The sequence below is a fragment of the Cygnus olor genome, chromosome 26 (assembly GCF_009769625.2).
Source record: "Cygnus olor isolate bCygOlo1 chromosome 26, bCygOlo1.pri.v2, whole genome shotgun sequence".
In the NCBI taxonomy this organism is placed as follows: domain Eukaryota; kingdom Metazoa; phylum Chordata; class Aves; order Anseriformes; family Anatidae; genus Cygnus; species Cygnus olor.
This window is the reverse complement of record NC_049194.1, coordinates 5,167,101-5,185,073: the sequence shown is the minus strand read 5'-3', so window position 1 is coordinate 5,185,073 and position 17,973 is coordinate 5,167,101. Positions and strand designations below refer to the sequence as shown.

General features: G+C 40.2%; 1 protein-coding gene across 1 annotated transcript in view; it reads left to right on the top strand.

Moving 5' to 3' along the window:
* The window catches only part of AP3D1 (adaptor related protein complex 3 subunit delta 1), a 58,783-nt gene that overhangs the window by 8,307 nt on the left and 32,503 nt on the right, over positions 1-17,973 (top strand). The window contains exons 2-14 of the mRNA XM_040537931.1: positions 5,845-5,940; positions 6,617-6,697; positions 7,418-7,498; positions 8,754-8,861; positions 9,228-9,357; positions 10,577-10,716; positions 10,984-11,057; positions 12,872-12,921; positions 14,883-14,932; positions 15,367-15,415; positions 16,203-16,348; positions 17,155-17,303; positions 17,394-17,624. Of these exons, the coding sequence (XP_040393865.1) occupies positions 5,845-5,940; positions 6,617-6,697; positions 7,418-7,498; positions 8,754-8,861; positions 9,228-9,357; positions 10,577-10,716; positions 10,984-11,057; positions 12,872-12,921; positions 14,883-14,932; positions 15,367-15,415; positions 16,203-16,348; positions 17,155-17,303; positions 17,394-17,624 (1,385 nt within the window). The remainder of the gene's footprint in view (positions 1-5,844; positions 5,941-6,616; positions 6,698-7,417; positions 7,499-8,753; positions 8,862-9,227; positions 9,358-10,576; positions 10,717-10,983; positions 11,058-12,871; positions 12,922-14,882; positions 14,933-15,366; positions 15,416-16,202; positions 16,349-17,154; positions 17,304-17,393; positions 17,625-17,973) is intronic.

Here is a 17,973-nt window from a genome sequence, read left to right as displayed (position 1 = left end):
TACCTTTTGCATCATTTTATTTTGGCTGCCGCAAACCTGCTTAAATGAATGCTGTGCAACGTGCCAATTGTAGCTTAGATTCTTGCCTACTTTACCTGGGATTTGGCTTTAGGGAAGTTAGTTGTAAGATAATGTGTGGGAGCATGTGCCTGGAAATTTTCTTTACATCCATGAAGCAGTCTTTGGGAGGGATCCTGTTACTTCTACTGTATTTAAATATTATAGTATTTTTATTTATCTATGATAGAAGTTAACATCTATTATTCTTATCTCTAATGCTGTGTTCAAGTGAATGCAAAAATAGCCAAGAGCTTAAAAAAAACAGCTGTTACTTCAGTTGATTTATTTTGGGCTGTTGAGGTATGATGCGTATGTTTCAGGTACTGTAGTCAGTTACTGGGGTTTGTCGACATGAACGGCTTTTGGGGGTTTTGATGGAAGCCTGGCAAGCAATATGTTTCTTTCCAGCCTTCTTCCAAAGTTAAGAGGTGGCAGATGATCCGTGCTGTGCTTGTAACAGGATCTTTTACTTGAAGGATAAACAAATTTGAAAGTTGCTTTGCCTCCACGATGTGCCTGTGGTGTAACTGCCTTGTGCGTTAGGCACCACGGTCATGTCATGTGGCTCGCATCCTGCAGGTAGTACTTCTTAAGGTCTTTTACAAAACACCCACCAAAAAGTGGGGGCAGGCAGCTGTTACTGCTTCCCTGCAAGTTGGTGCAGTGGCCATAGCGCAGCTCGTGTGAGATTATCACGTGCTCACACTCAGTGTGATTTCATGGGGTTAAATGTCAAGCATGTCTCAGTGTTAAAAAAAAAAAAAATAAGCGCTACTGTGCTCAACACAAATGTCATGCTCTGTACTTCTTTAATATTGTCTTTAGTTATTCCAAACTTTGTTTTACGGTGGTAGTAATGCATTCATTTCATATCTCAGTGCCTCTGGTGTAGACTGTTAATCATCCTCTTCTTAAACACTGTATTTAACCCTGAAGGTGCGGTACAAATAGGGACTGCCGATCTCCGACGCCTGCTGTTGGTCTGGGTGGAAAGCCCGTTGCTGTTGCAGTAAGCGCCAGGCATGAGTCCCAAATCAGCTGCTGCAGATCCAGTGGGTTGAGACTGGTCCTGTTAAGGGCTTGAAGGATTCACTGCCTTTTGTTTGCTGGGCTGTAACCCTAAGGGGTGAGAATGAGAGTTGCTTTCTTTAGATTTCAGAGATTGATGCATTGGCTCAGATGAGAGTGTCTTCTTCAAGACTATTGGAAATGCATATAATTCACGATTGGTTTTAATGTGAAGTCACTGCAGTGACACTTATCTAACCACTACTGTCTTCTCATCTCCTGTAAAACACAAAGTTTGAATGCTGATGGAAGTGCAGCACAGGGCATCACGCTTCCTAGGAATGTGATTGTTCCATTGGAGGAGCGATTTCTCAGCCTTGTTCATGTATTGCTAGAAAAGAAAAATCTTTCATGAATATCTCTGAAATCATCAGCAAAGACCAAGTTTTGTCTAGCGGAGCTTGGAACAAAGTTTGAATGTTTTTCAAACTTAATTCAAAAAACATGGCTTGGAAAATAAAAAGAATCCTATAAACTGATGTTTTGGCTTCTTACCGTGACCCACTTTTCCCTCCCTCCCTCTGTTTGAGGGATCGGTTTTGATTCTTGGTACCTTCATTCTCGTTGTAGCCACTTGCGCTGGTTTAAATGCATGTATCTTCTGAGTGAGGTCTTGGATTCATTATAGAATTCGGGCTTATATTAAATGATGTTGCGTGCTTTGTCAGTGGGTATGAAATGCTTGCCCCATCAGTTTGGAGGAATACAGTAAGGCATTACGATTTCCTGCTGTGTTCGTGGCTTTGTTGAGGGATTGCTCTTTACATCCCCAGGCTTTTCTTGGGTTTTAGCTGTACTGCTCCGAGTGATTCTGTAACCTTCCTCCTCCTGAAGGATACAAGAAAAAGCAAGCGCCTGAGTGGTTGCTCTGGCGTTTCGTTAAGGAGCCTTTTCCCCCGAGTTGGGAACAGCTCCTCTCCTGCTTGGCAGCCTCGCAAGGATGAAAGCTCCTCTCGGCTTTTCCCCGTGTTACCGTACGCCCTTCAGCTTTTGACTGCGGAGTCGCGGCTTTGGCAGGACTGCCATCGCCCTGCTGATGTTCTTTTGCTCACTGGCTCTGCTTGTTCTTACCTCCAGCCGGAGTGAGAGGCTTCCTTGTGATCGCCTTGTTTGCTCAATGCGGTCTGGCTGGGAATGGCTCAATATAAAAATTGGGACTTAAAAGTGCTCCTCAGCTGAGCAGCCAAAGCGTACGAGCGATTGAGTAACGTCCCAGGAAGGCTTCGGGTAAGACTGACAGGGTTAGTAGTTAAGACGTGTATCGATACTGGGTATTGAATCACTGCGTATCGATTCAATACTGTGAGCATCAGTGAACTCTGAAGTGTTTTCCTTTTGCTTTCCTTTCTTCATGGAATCTGAAAAGTGTTTAAGGAAAAACTGAACCAATTACATCCTTGGGAAATATTTGTTTTACCACCCTAGAAAACTGCTATACTTGAGAGATGCAAAAAACTATCAGTGAGTCAGTGCTGGGAAAACTAACCCAATTTTGGTCCATTTCAGTACTTAAATTCTTTTTTTCTTGCAAATATTTAGGCCTTGCTTGGTGTTCACGATGCCTACAGGTGTCCAAACACTTTTTTTCATTGCATCGCGTGGTCCTTCTCCCTTTCACTGTCTGCTTTGGCTGAATTGCACGGCTCGAAGGCTGTGTGGGGCCTGGGGATATTGTGCGGTGTGGCACTGCTTTGGTGGAGCAATGATGGGCTGGCACTTCGCAAGGTCAGGGTGCTGCCGGCCAGAGAGCCAGGAGGAGCTCTAAAGACCTGCACACACACACACACACACACACACACACACTTGTTTGCTTTGTGTTTAGTCAGATGGGGCAGGGAATTTGGGCAGGGAGCGGTTTGTTGGGTTTCAGATTTAAATGGGAGACTAAACGGTGTGGTTTCCTTCATGTTGCTCATTAACGCAGCGCTACTCGAGGGCGATTAACAAAAAGTTAATACCCCTGAGCCTTTAAAGTGTTCTATATATAGGCTTTCATTCCTTGTAGTCTTTTAGGATTTGGTGTACAGTTATTTTGGAAGGACTCTTCTGCTCTTCAGAAGGCCTTATTTTAGTTTCAGGTACGATTGCAGAACTCAATACACTTTTCTGCCCGCTTTTAAGGAATTTGCTCATTCTGTTAGACTGACTTACCAGCAGGGGTTTGCAGGCAGGCTGCTGAAGCTGCTGGGTGTGCCTGGAGACTCAGGAGTCTGCATTTGGCTGTGCTGGAGTTGTACAGTATTTAACCTTTGTGCTATTTTGTCCCCCTTCTGGTCATGTAGTGGTTTGGGTTCAACTCCTGAGAGGTTTTTAGGAAACCGAAGCTAATGTTTAAGCAGGTTTGGGGTAGGAGCTGTGAGAAATGGCAGCGATGCTTTTTGGGTGTGGGCAGTGCAGTACTCTGCATGGAAAGCAGGGGCTGGCCCTGCTGCCCAGGTCATGGCAACAAGATACGTGGCGCAGGATTCTGGGACACCGCTCTGGCGTGCTGTTAGGGGTGCATAAAATATTCAAGGCTCACTACAATGTGTCTGTAGATCAGTTGCATGTTGTGCGAGTCGTTCTTTCAGTATCTCAGGTCAACTACGTATTTCCTACCTGCCATCAGAAGTTGTTCAGTTTGAACGTGAGTTTAAACTCTTCCATGGGAGCTGTCTGGACTTCGATCACAGTCATGACTGTTTAGAATCCCAAATCTTTTATTTCCTGGGAGAAGTCACCTGGACTCCATATAGCCAACCATTTGGAGGCAGTGCCATCTCCTTTCATGGCAGGTGAGATCCACTCACCCTATTCAGGAGGACAGATGGGAATCTCTGTAGAGGAAAGGGGTGTTTGGCCTGCCTTCCCTTAACATGAAGATTCCTGGTACAAAGATATTATTTCTATCCCAAATACAGGCACTTAAATGAGTTTAACGTATTCCTAAGTAAATTCATTTGCTTGCTTGCTTTCTTTCAGCAGGCCTGCTGGGTTGCCTTTGCTGGAGGGCAGGGTCGCTGTTTGAGGGACCTCCATAGGCTGCAGGAGTGGGACAAGCGAGAACTCTGAGAAGGTCACAAAGACTTCTGGTAGAAATCTCTCAGAATAACACATTTCCATCTGAGCTTAGCAGTGCCACAAAGGCATTGGCTTTTATCCTTGCGTAAGTGCAAGATTTGAGAGAGAGGCCAGACAAATTACTCTGGTTACATTAAGGCTGTTAACCCAATGGAACTGTTCCTGCACTGAATTACGTGTGTTCACTGTGCATCCTGATGGTGGATTCTAACTTTGGTATCGCTAGACTCTAACTTAGAGCAGTGTGGATTACCATTATGTGGCTGCTGCTTGGAGCGTGAAGTCCTAGTGTTAAAATTCAGTTGCTACTTTTCCTCACCTGGATCGTTGCAGCATCTCTTTGCACTACAGACCTTGTATGATTTTTTTTGTTGCCACCCACTGTTGATTAAAAGTAACATTCTCTGCTTCTAAATTTCATGACGTTAAGCATGAGTATCGCTCTAGGACGTTGCAGAAGGCCAAAGAACAGTTGGGATAATAAGCAGAACTTAGTGTAAAGAGGAAAAGTGTTAGTTAAAGGCAGACCAATAGACTTCTGTGTGGAAAATACCTTTTTGGTGGAAGGTAATGGTATGGAGGCAAAGTTTTGCTTTGAAACTAGGTAATTGTTTTCTGACCTGGTTCTTCCGGCAATTGACATATTTTATTGAATGATAAATGCCCTGTGCATGTGTGGCTTTCTAAGGAGGGATTATGTCCCTGCTTTTAAATTTTCATGACTTCTGTAGCAGATGCCTTCAGTACTTAAATCATAATTAATTGTGAACTGAAAGAATCTGAGTTAAGCCTACTTATGAAGTAAAATCTGTACAGATATTTTTAGATCATGCATTTGCCACATCCCTCCCACAAGCACAGACGTGATTGTTTGGAAAGAAGCAAAGGGCCAAATATTTAAATGTAAACATTGTGACATTTGGCTCTGAATTACTGAGAAAATCATACAAATAACTAGGTGTTGCTTTTCAAAATGTGTAAATAGCAAAATCACTTAGCTAATTCCTGTGCTGGGGAGGGTAGGCATCTTTGCCAATTTTGGAGTAAATGGCAAGTGCCAGCCAGAAGTATTTTTACCCAGTGAAAGTCTTGTGCTCTGTCCCGTCAGGTGTGAGGACTGCTCTGAGTGCACATCTGCAGTGCTGGATGTATACAGCATGCCCAAAAGAAGAGAGGACTCATCTTTTCATCAGTCACCTTAAATTTGTGGGCTATTTAGTCTTTTATGTGGTTATTTCTAGGTGTAATGACTCAGTAATCTCTGGCTTTCCGTTGAAGTAAGGGCCTAATACATGCTCTAGGAGAGGTGAAACTCAAGTGTTTGTTCTTACCACTAGGCACACGATCTCCATTGACCAGCTTTTGGCTGCAAGTCTTTGGTCCTAAAGCCCTAGACTGAACAGTGGGGTTGGAGGGAGGAGACAGGAAATACAGGGAAGAAACAACTCAGCGTACTTTCAGTTTTGTAATAAAGCATGACATTTCTTGTTAATGAGCAGTTCCTTCAGAGTAAAGTGCTTACCTAAACGTTGCGTGCGAGATGGATTTGGTTCTTGCAAATGAGTTCTGCTGCCTTCTTCCCAATAACGTGTTGGAAATCTACAGAAGTGAATGTCCCATGGTAAACGAGTGTGCATGTTTTTTTGTTTCCCTCAGGCAAAATACATCTCCCAGTGCATCGATGAGATCAAGCAGGAGCTAAAGCAGGATAACATTGCAGTGAAATCAAATGCAGTCTGCAAACTTACATATGTAAGTGCCTTGCGGGGATACAATGTGATTGCATCTTTGAATTTTTTCATCCTTGTTGACGAGGAACTAGCCTGCTTATTCTTCTTAGACTGGTTTCACAGCCAGCTTTAACTGTTTTCAGTGTAGGCTGCAGGTGAAAATGCTTTTGCACGTATCTCTGACATCAGTCTGCGTGTTCCCATCCCATTCCATTCGTTGTGCTGGCACTAGTATTTGTACAATTTTATTGAGCTAGGTCAGGAAGCTAATCTGGTTTAAAACTAATCCAATTAAAAAAAGGAGTTCTCATGTGGATTATTTCTTAGGTAGTTGCATGAGCAGTTGAAACTGGTGATTGTTTCTCTTTGTGCAGTCCTTGGCAGAGAACAGGAAAACACCCTTAAAGAGTGATTTTTTTTTTAAGAGAGGGAAAAACTGTCCACAGTGGTGCGTATAAAACTGCTATGTAGTACCTGGAATTAATGCAGAGTATTTTTAAAACTTGCTTCTGGTGGAACTTCTGGATGTCTTTAGCTTATTCCAGGTGGCATAGAACATAACAGTGGGTCATAATCTTGAGGTGTCTTGCAGTGTTATTTTTGAACTCTTGTTCTGTCTTTAATTTTCTGAGGCATCCTGACCTATTTTTTGAGTCTCATATTTCAGAGGTTTGTAATCTAGGCTCCTCTGCTTACAGTTACAGATGCTGGGCTACGACATCAGTTGGGCTGCTTTCAATATTATTGAAGTCATGAGTGCATCAAAGTTTACATTCAAAGTGAGTTTTCTGTGTAATTACTGCTGTACTAACCAAGCTGTTTCATTATTGTATTTAATATATTGGCACGTCATCTTTTGTTTGATTTCTTCAGTATGGAAAGGAAGTAGACTGTTTATTTTCTAGTATATAATACTTGACCTGCTACTATAGGCTTTTTCTATTGGGTATTTGACAACAGCTGTCAAATCTTCGGTGAAAAAAAGAGTGCATGGTTTTGTGTGGGTGGATGTGTTTTTTTCCCCTGTAAGGTTTTGTTCGTGCTTGTTCTTTTTCACCAAATAAATAGGATGAACATTACTTTGTAAAGAATGGCTTCCAGATTGGGCTTTCATACCTGAAAGTCAGGAGTCAAGGAGTTTTGGTTTAGGTACAACAAGGACAAAATAAATATTCCCCGTTTCTCCTACTGACTGTCCTATTTTCTACATCTTCTTGGCCACTGAACCTGTACATTCTAACGAAGTGTGGGAGATAAAGATAATTTTAATACCCGTAAGATAGATATATTACATCTAAAGATGTTACTTGTCTGAGATCATTGAAAAGGGTTTATGTCAGGAAAATAGAAAACCCTGTCATGCCTCTTCTGTTATGCAAACCTCCTGTCTAATTGTTCAGCTTTTTAATATTGCTGGTAGATCGACCAGTTGTTGTTCATCTAAACGTTGTCTAAACTTACTTTTTAAAAGTGGCTTTTTTCTCCTTCTCTTTTCACAGAGAATTGGTTACCTAGCTGCCTCTCAGTGCTTTCATGAAGGGACTGATGTAATTATGTTGACTACTAATCAAATCCGAAAGGTAAACTCTTGATTTCAGTTCTTAAATTTTTTTTCTTGCCCTGTCTCCCTATTTGTGTTTTGAAAACTATACAACTTTTTTAAGGAATAACTTCTTTTAAGGAATATGAAGGTGTAGAATTATATTTACTTGGTTTACAGTCTGCTTTGATTATACAATCTGAGGGATTAATGGAATGCTTAGTTATCCATAGGCTTCCCTTGTGCTGTCTCATGCCAACTGTCTGTATTTACTTGCTTAAAAAAGATCAGTGGGATGTTATCCAGTATCTTTCCTAAAGACTGCAGATATGTTAAAGCCAGAATGTGTTGCAAAGTTTTGTTGCTCCTTAAGATGTAATTTAGTTATTCTCAAAGTAGAATCGAATTTTGTCCCACCTACAAGAGGTCTCAAAATGAGATGCAGATGATGACACAGAAGCCTGAAGGCTTGTGTTTTAGCGCTCCTACTGTGGTCTTGTACGCATGAATCCAGACTGTTAATTCTCACAGTTTGTTTGCAAATGCTCTCTGCAGTTCACTTCATATTTTTGTTTCCTAATAACTGCAATTAAGGATTCGTCCTGTAATGCTCCGTGTTCCATGAGATCTGGTTTTATAATCTGCATGTGAACATGCTCAGATAGGAGTATTAATATTTTTTAGGAGTCTGAATCTTAAAAACACTTGAAAGACTATACTACATTGACTACAAATAAGTACAAAGAAACTTGACAAACGAAATGTGTTCTACACCGTAGCCTGTGTTCTGTCTATGCACTGAAAGTCATGGTGCTGCCAGCAGCTTGGAAGGAAAGCAGTCTCATTTCTCTAATATATTAAGCTAGGACACTGTTATGCACTCATCAAGAGTGCATGTTCCCAGTGAGGCTGATGACAATTTGGCTTTGATTTAAGTGTTAGTGTTTAATTCCATTTCTTTTTTTTAGGATTTTAAATATATTTGTGTTCATGTCTGAGTTTTTTAATTTTTTGCCACTTCTGAAATACCACTAGGGTATGATGTTTCTAGTTGCTTTTATGTTGCAGTCACCCATCTATAAGTTAATTACCATTCCTCGTGCCAATTATTAATCCCCATGGTAGCTGTATTTTAGCAGGTGTTGGAGGACATTCCTCTTAATAGCCGATATAAATGTTCCCATGCAACAGAAGCTTTGCTTCATATCTGTTGAGTGAATGAAATTGGTCTGAAAAAATAGTTTCTCAACATCCTGTGTGATCTTAAATTTTTGAGCTTCTTTTTCCTTTTTTAGGATCTGAGTAGCCCTAACCAATATGATACTGGAGTTGCACTGACTGGCTTGTCCTGTTTTGTTACTCCAGATCTTGCCAGGGACTTGGCAAATGACATCATGACACTGGTGAGTTGATAAGACTGAGTAATGTTTTTTCCTATAATTAAAAAATGTTAATTTGTTCAAATCTGGTAACTACCTGTTAAATTTAGAACTGTTACATATTAAAGTTGACAGTTTTTCCTTTTGAGTCTTTTGGGGACCCTTCACAGCCTTTGTGGCTCAGGAGGATTGCGTTGGTTATTTCTGTTAGTTGGGGTGATAAATGATGGTACTTTGCTCATCCATCAGCAGCTGAGTTTTAGGAAACTGAAGTAGCCAAGTCTCCTGTGAAGCATTTTTGAGATAGACTGGTGTGGACACAGGGGCCTTGAGAAGAATCTTGGAAATGTAAACTTGCTAAGAGCCTGATCCCAATTGTTTCATTAACAGATGTCTCATACGAAGCCTTATATCAGGAAGAAGGCAGTGTTAATCATGTACAAAGTTTTCTTGAAATACCCAGAGTCCCTCCGTCCTGCATTTCCTCGCCTTAAAGAGAAACTTGAAGATCCAGATCCTGGTGAGTGGATTTTAGTAAACTGCTTCTGCTCCAAAACATTTAGGTATAAATGCTTTTCAAGCTTGTAGAGAAGAGTGAAAAATGAAAAAAAATCAGAGCACAAACAATGTTTGAACAGGTAGATGGCCATATGAGAGTTTTGACAGATGTTACCATATTAAAAATGCGTTCTAGTTCTTTCTTCAAGGCCAAAGTTACTGAAACTGCATCGGTGGATTAAACTTTAATGGGACAAAGCTGCTTAGGGATTCGTGGCTTGTTGCTTAACTTAACTGTTGAAAATATTTCAGTTGATTTCAAGCTTTTTGTTTGTTGTGCACTTCTACAAAGCTGCAGCTATTGGCTGTTGGCAATAGATGTACTTAAAATAATTTCACATAACTCAGTAGACCTTTTTCTATTTTTAAATTTAAAAATATACTTCTAATTGGTGTTACTGGAAGGTACTAGTCTTCCTTCACTGTGCCAAAATGCTGTATATCTGTTTCAAGGAATCTGTGTGCATTGTAGTTCTACGAAGTCCAGTTGATTTGTGTGTTTAGAAGGAAAAATGTAGATATGTTTACTGGACTGATTTGTTATGGGCATGTAAGATGCATCTTCCAGGGACAATGTTTATTAAAAACAAAGAAACAAGCAAAACCACCTGCAAACAAAGGAAGAAACTACTTATTTATGATGCTTTATGGAAAAAACTACTTTCTGCTATGAAACATAGACTAGAAGACTCCAAATTGAGATTAAATTGAGATTGAGCAATTAGAATTAACTTGTTCAGTCATCTTGTTTAAGGATTTTCTTTTTCTGGTTTAATTAAAAATGTCTAAATAATACATTTTAAAGAAGCAGTGTTTTGAAACTTTATGGTGGATAAGGTTAATGATTTTAATTTTTGTTGTCTGTGTCCCTCAAACGAGCTATCTACAGCAAGGAGGGGAGGAGAATGTCAGTGTCCTGTTGTCTGATAGTGGGCACAAAGCAGATACATAGTTTAATATATTAGAAAGCAGCCAAAATTAAATAATGTCCTTTCTGAGTTTGTCTTGCATTCCTATGTTTAGTTCACTACCTCATCACTGGTAATGAGGCTGAGCCATTCCTTTTGGAATATGCAAGTCTGAATGTTTAACTGCTTTTGTTCTGGGTGTTCTGCACCAGAAACTTCAATTACAATTAAAGTATTTATGAGAATTCTGCTTTTCTCACTTCTGTTTCCCAGGTGTGCAGTCTGCTGCAGTAAATGTTATTTGTGAGCTGGCTCGACGCAATCCCAAGAACTACCTTTCTCTTGCTCCACTCTTTTTCAAGTTGATGACATCGTCAACCAATAATTGGGTTCTCATTAAAATTATAAAACTGGCAAGTATCCTCTACCTATGCTTACAGGATTGGGATCCTCATTAAACTGTGTTGGGTATGAAAATAGTTTTCTTGCTTGTAGGTATAGTTACCTTTAATTCTAATTAAAAAACGAACCAGGAATCTCTTCTAGTATTTGTGAACTTAGAGAAAAAAAATACTTTAATATAGCTTAGTTAAATATAATGAATTGTAGTTTAAATAATGTTTTTATGTTGCTTAAAACCAGGTATTAATTCACTTTCTTGTTTGTACTCCTTAAAATAGTTTGGTGCTCTTACTCCATTAGAACCTAGGCTGGGAAAGAAACTAATTGAGCCTCTGACCAACCTCATACACAGGTATGTATAACAAATGCTACTTTGTTTATTCAGGATTGGTAAAGTGTGTGTTAGGTAGGTCAGTAGCTAGGTCTAGTGATGCATTTCTGAACTTCTTCCTGAGCTTGAATGTGTTGGTTTCAGTATCAAAGCAGTAATATTAAGACTATTCCTAAGAAACTTGACTGAGATAAAATACCCTAATGAAAGCCTTTGGGTGTGGGCTGTCTTGAATTTCTCAGAAGCTTGCATGCTTCGGTTTCACTCATTTTAAGCCAGGGATTACTTTGGTGCATGTATTTAAACAAGTACACACAAAAAAACTGTGCCTTAAAAAAAAAAAAGCTGTGTATTTGCCTCTTCTGTTCATCTGCACGTTTGACTCTTGACTTTTTTGGAAGTGCAGTTAGATAAAGAAATTTGAAGATACCTTTGTGCTGTGTTAAAGCTGGTTTGTATTATTGTTTTGGATCTAATTCTGAACTAAACTCAGAAAGGAGGAAGGAATAAATACATATTCCCAGTTATGGAAAGTGTCATACTATGTTGGAGTTACCAAAGGTTAAGATCAGTTTCTCTTAATGTGGCAGAGCATGAGGATGAACGAGAATGAGAAAATTTAAAACAGATATCTGTGTAGCAGTGAGAGGGAGCTCTAGCCAAACACTTTCTCTTCATCCTCATAGTACTGCTTGTAAGGCTGGTTCTGAGCAGACCAGCCAGAAGGCTTGCATCCAAACAACTAAGGAGAGTTTTTGCAACAGTGATGCATACATACAAACTCACTAGAAGCAGTACTTCGCTAGAAAAAGCAGCAAGATGAACAGAATGTCTTCAGTCCTGTCTGTGTCCTCTCCAACTTCCACAGTAGCTATTTGTTTCATTATTTCTGAGGACATAATCCTGTTCTGATTGGCTTCCGTTGTCTGTCATTTTGGGTCTCATATCACACATGCATAAGGCCAAACAGCCTGCCACCTACCACAAAATGCATAGAGAGCAGAAGTGGTTCTCCCAGTTCTGAGCATGCCAGAGTCATGGGTACCATGTGCTGAGTGACCTTTGCAGGAGTAGTTTGTGACTGCTGCCTCCAGAGCTGTTTGCTCATTACCTTTGCAGACCTGCTTCTCCGGAAGCAGTCCTTTGTTACTTGTGAGGTTTGCTGTATGGCTGGGGGGCACTTTGTGTCTGTTTCCATCGTATAAATCAGTTTTTGTAAGTGAAATCCTCAGTCTCACTGTACTTACTGAGAGTTCAACTGACAACTTTCTTGAATTTACGTTTGGAGTGGAATAGGACATTTGAAAATACGTTGCTGGCTTGTAGAAATGAGCAAGAGTCTGCTGTTCATGCATGACTCATTCTCTTTGGGAGAGAGACCTGGAGGTTGTCCATCTGCTTTTCTTATCGTGAATTTTTGACCTTGGGCAGAGGACTTGATTTGATCCTTGGACAAGATTGGTTCAGTGCTCTGAAACTGGGACTGAGATTTTGAGTAACCGCTTCCTTCCTTATCCCTCCTGTTACAGTACTGTTACTTGCATCTTCTCAGAGAAGAAATGACTTAATCCATCTCTGCTACATTCTGTTTTGGAAGTCAAGGAGAGGACTGCAGAATCAGCTGTTTTCCCCTCCCCTCCTTTCAGTAGCCAGCTGTACTGCCTCCCTCCTATTTATAAGTGAGAATCATTTCCTCTACTTGGGAGGTATATGGAACAGAATACTGGCAATTTCCTGTGTAATTAAAGGTGTTAACTAGCTCCAAGATATTGCTGACAACTCTTCAAAATGTGATGGCTTTATTCCCTATTTAAAACACTTGATTTCTGTTTCAGCACCTCAGCCATGTCTCTCTTATATGAATGTGTGAACACAGTAATAGCAGGTGAGAACTGAAATTTGTGACCTAGAAAGACCATGATGAACTTTGTCATCAATTAATTGTGACTGTTTTTTAACTTAATGTGTTTCTATAACCACATTAAATCGCTTGGCAAACTTCCAGTGATCTCTTTCACTACATAACTGTAACTGAAATCCTTTGTTGTCAGTAGATGAGGCTAAGTTATTACAGCTATGTTTTGTTTGCTAAAGGCTAAAACAAAGCACTAACGATGAGTAATTATATTTTATGTAATTTATATGTTATTTGTATTCAAGCTCCTAAGTGTTGTTAGAACTGAAATATGCCAGCAGCAATAAAATCAAGAACATGATCAATGTCTCATGGAAACATTGACGACATTTTCTTATGTGAGGAAAAATAGTAAGCTATTTTCTTAAGCTGTGGAATTGGAGAAATAAAGTAGACTTGGTACAATTCCTTGAATGAGGTCACTGAAATAATAGATCTATAGTTTACGTTCATTTCTGAGCGGGGAAGGGATGTGAACTCACTACTTGGGATGGAGAAAGAAACTAAGGCAAAATGGGGTAACATGGTATTCCAGTTGAGACCTGGCACATTCCTGCCCTCGTGTGGAAGCAGAGGGTTGTTGATATCCACAATTTGGCCGTATGTCTGTCTCATGGGTAGTTTGGGATTCTCCAAGGGATAATGATGCAGGAACGTACTGCATTGGATCTGTGCAAAGAAATGGTGACCTGTCACTTGCTTCATGTTCCCTGATCCCATCAGGGAAATGCAAGATGAAGTTATGATGGTGAGGAAAAAAATAGCACTGAGGCTAATTCCATTGTGGATAAGAGGGTGTCTTCCTGAGAGAAAATAGGGTAAATCATAGAACCATTAAGGTTGGAAAAGTCTTCCAAGATCATCTGGTCCAACCATCTCTCTACCACCAATATCACCCACTAAACCACGGTGCATGGTCCATGGTTTAGTGGGTGAACCAGGTGGAACCAGGTCCAGCCTTTCCTAAAACATCTCCAGGAACGGTGATTCCACCACCTCCCTGGGCAACCTGTTCCAATGCCTGACTCTCTCTGAATAGAAATGTCTCCTAATTTCCAACCTGAACCTCTCCTGGTGCAACTTGAGGCCATTCCCTCTTGTCCTGAATCTGTGGTTCAGAGGGAAATTCACTCGCTAAGATCACCTCAGGGAGGCCTGCTAAGGGGCTGTAGTGTAAAACTTGAATTTGGAGAATGTGGAGCTGAGTATCTGCATCAGAGCAGCACCTTGCACCTGCCAGTTCCCTGCATGGCCTGAAAAGCTACTATCCACACTCCTTCCCAGAAATGTAGTTCTGCAGGATTATGGAGAGTAAAATGCCACTGCGCTTATTAGTCACTAAGGTCACTTTGTGTTACTGGCTTGGTAAAGGATTGTGCTGGCATGGACGTGCTAGGTGACAACAGTAGTTAACAAGATACCACCACCTTTCCTGCCATGGGTTGCATGTTGTCATTGCTTTACAAATGTCCAATGTGATCAACGGCAGGAGCTGATTTAGCCTTGAGTCTCTTGCTGGCTTGATGAAAAACTCTAGTTTAAATATATAAACTCTAGGATCCATTGCTGCATTTCATTATGTTAGGGAAATGTACACTTAAATTCATCTGTGCCGTAGCTGGTGACATATTTACAGCCATGACTGCTGTGTGATATCAGTAAAATACACATTAATGAGAACAAAGTGTAATATAAAGCAGCTTTGACCTGGCTGTTCCAACAGCTCATGCCTTTACATTTTTTTTTCCTGTCCTGATATTTATTACTTCTCATAAAGTATAAGAACTACAACCTTCTCTCCTCCCTAGCTCACCAAAAAGATAAACAACAAAAACTTATCTTTCCTTGCGAGCTGAGCTAGCTGTTGACCTTTGTGTTACGTTATATTCATTCAGAATATAGTACCTGAAACTTCTGTTTGTTTATTTCAGTTTTGATCTCGCTATCCTCTGGGATGCCTAATCACAGCGCTAGCATCCAGGTATAACACTGTTTGGGTTCTGGTGGGTGTTACTTGTTCTGCTCTACTGTGTAATACCAAATGCTATGGAGAAATTGGATTACGTTCCTTTGTGAAAGCAATAAATAGCTCACTGAAGAGCTCTCACATAGGTGGAATCCTACAGACTGAAGCATTTCTGATATAAATTCTGTTATTTTCTTTGGTTTAATATGCAAATTCCCCTCCTCTAAAGGTTTTCTGTTTTATTCATTTTGTATCAATGCAATCATAAGAACTCTGTTCCTTCTGTTCTGAAATCTGTAAATGCAACAAGTCTGTCTTACCAGAGGCTGCAAGTCTTCCTTAGGATGCTTCCTTGTGTGCTCTAGCCACCTCTGTGTATTGAGTAAACTTTACAAACAGTTTAATTTAGATTTTTGAGGCTTATAATAAGCATGGTCTCTTTTTCCCAGCTTTGTGTACAGAAGTTAAGAATATTGATAGAAGATTCTGACCAGAACTGTAAGTATGTTGCTTGTCTGCATGGAAGCTTTTAGCAACCAGTCACTGGGGGGAAACTGCAGCAGTCTTAGAGCAATGAGTTTGCTCCAAATAGCTTACTCATTATTATAGTGCCTGATATGTTGTAAGCAACTGCTGGTTTTGTAATGTGGAAATAATTTTTGATGTTGAACATTTATTATAAGGAGCTTTTTTTAAAACAGATGACTTATTACTACTGCTTGTGGTCTTGAAAATCTCAAACACTTCTCTTCCTACCCCTTTTTATAAACTTCCTGCTTGCAGAGTAGTGAGGGCTATTCTGTAGTGAAAGCATAATAATAAAATGTAGGAATGGTTGCTTTTTTGGTGACTACAAAGAACATTGTAAAAACCTTCTTTGTGCAAAAGCTTTTCTTGACCTGTTTTCCTGCCTTTTTTTCCACTGAGAACAGGGCTTCTGCTTAATACACCAGTCTTGTCGTCTTCATGCTTTTTAAGCTGTGTTCATCTTAGGATGCCAGCTCTCAAAACCCATAGGTTCTATATGTTAAATAATATTTTTAAATCAATGATAAAGCTTGAAGTGCAAGAAGGCTGTGATGACTATGAACTATGGGTACGGGGGGGATTATAAAATGAAGGAAAATCTGCGATGTGCTGTTTCTCAAAAATGGTCCTCCTCATCAGAGAGAGTTATTTGAACATGTAAAAGTTGGTGTAAATAAAAGCAGTCAATATTAAGTTTTCATGTGCAACACAACAGTATTTCTATATTTGGAAAGAAGTTTTATTTTGTCTTTCACAGTGAAATACCTGGGATTGTTAGCTATGTCCAAAATCCTGAAAACACATCCTAAGTCAGTTCAGTCTCACAAGGATCTCATTCTCCAATGTTTGGATGACAAAGATGAGTCTATCCGTCTTAGAGCTTTAGATCTGCTGTATGGCATGGTATGTTTCAGCACCTATTTCCTTTCCCTTCCAGCCCATGTGACCCCTTGTTTAGGAGACTAATATTTAAAAAACAAACAAAAAAACACACACCTTTCTCTTCTTCTCTCCTCAGTAGCATTGTGATAATAACTGCCAAACTTCTTCTGGCACTTCTTGCAAATAAAAGCTCTGGTACAGCATACGAGGGCTTTAAATACATTCCAACTGTGGAAAGACTTTGAGTTCAGGCACTATGGAAGTCACCCGGAAGGCCTAAGAACTCGCTGTTCCTTCCTCTAGGTGGAAAGTGGCTGTGGACATACTGGGATAAGTCACTGTTCTTCTGCATTGCAGTCCACGTTGCAGCACACGACAGCTGGGGTTGACATAAGTTATACAAAGAATGGGAAAGAGTCTGGAGCACTCTGAAAAGGCAGCTTTAAGCTGCTTCTCTGTCAAATTTGCCCTTTCAGTCTTGTTATGCCTTCTTAATGACATACGGAATTTCATTCTGATTGTTTTTGTGTGCAGCCAGCTTTGTGCACACGTTCTGCAGCTGTGCAGAGCAGTTTATAAAGTGTGCATAGGCTACAGGGGCAACCTTGTGGTGAGAACACTTGATCTGTGGAAAGGACTGTGTGTACAATTTTTGTAGTAAAGTGTTTTCCATTCGGGGGGGTCTTTGCCTTTGGTTCTGATTTCTCGTTAACACAATAACATAGGTCCGTCAAAGAGTTTAGCAGTTGCTTTACTGGAATTAAAAGAATTTGCCCATACAGTAAATAGCTTATTTTTGGTTCAACCCTCCGATAACTCTTTAACAGGTTTCGAAGAAGAACTTGATGGAGATAGTGAAGAAATTGATGATTCATGTGGATAAAGCGGAAGGGACAACGTACCGGGATGAGCTGCTGACTAAAATCATAGATATTTGTAGTCAGTCCAATTACCAATACATCACGAACTTTGAATGGTCAGTGGTTTTGTGTCAAATTCGAAATGGTCAGCAGTGGCGATGCGTGATTGTCCATTAATGAAATTGTGTCCCTTTCGCTTTTTGTAGGTACATAAGCATCTTGGTGGAACTGACCCGATTGGAAGGCACACGACATGGGCATCTTATAGCAGCTCAGATGTTAGATGTAGCTATCAGAGTTAAAGCTATTCGTAAATTTGCAGTTTCTCAGATGGCTATGCTTTTGGACAACGCTCATCTCATAGCCAGCAACACCCAGAGGAACGGAATCTGTGAGGTGCTTTATGCTGCTGCTTGGATATGTGGGGAATTCTCTGAGTAAGTGCAATTGGGATGACACTTTGAACAGCTTCTCTCGGACGCAGATTCAGATCATTAAAAACTACTTTTTGAGAGAAGGATGTTCAGAATGTGCACCCTTATTACTAACAAAAGGATTGCTTCTTTCCTGTTCCTTCGCCCCATGAGATTCCTCTACTCAAGACAGATGCTTCATTTTGAGTATCTGTTTTTTCCTCTGTATTCCTGCCCACTCATACAATAAGGCATGATTGTGGATGTAAGCAGTCAAGACATTAAGCCAGTGATTGAACTCTTTAAATAGGGTTAGACTTTTATCATTATATAACAGGGAAAGTATCCAGTGAGCCTGTTTGACTGAAATGTT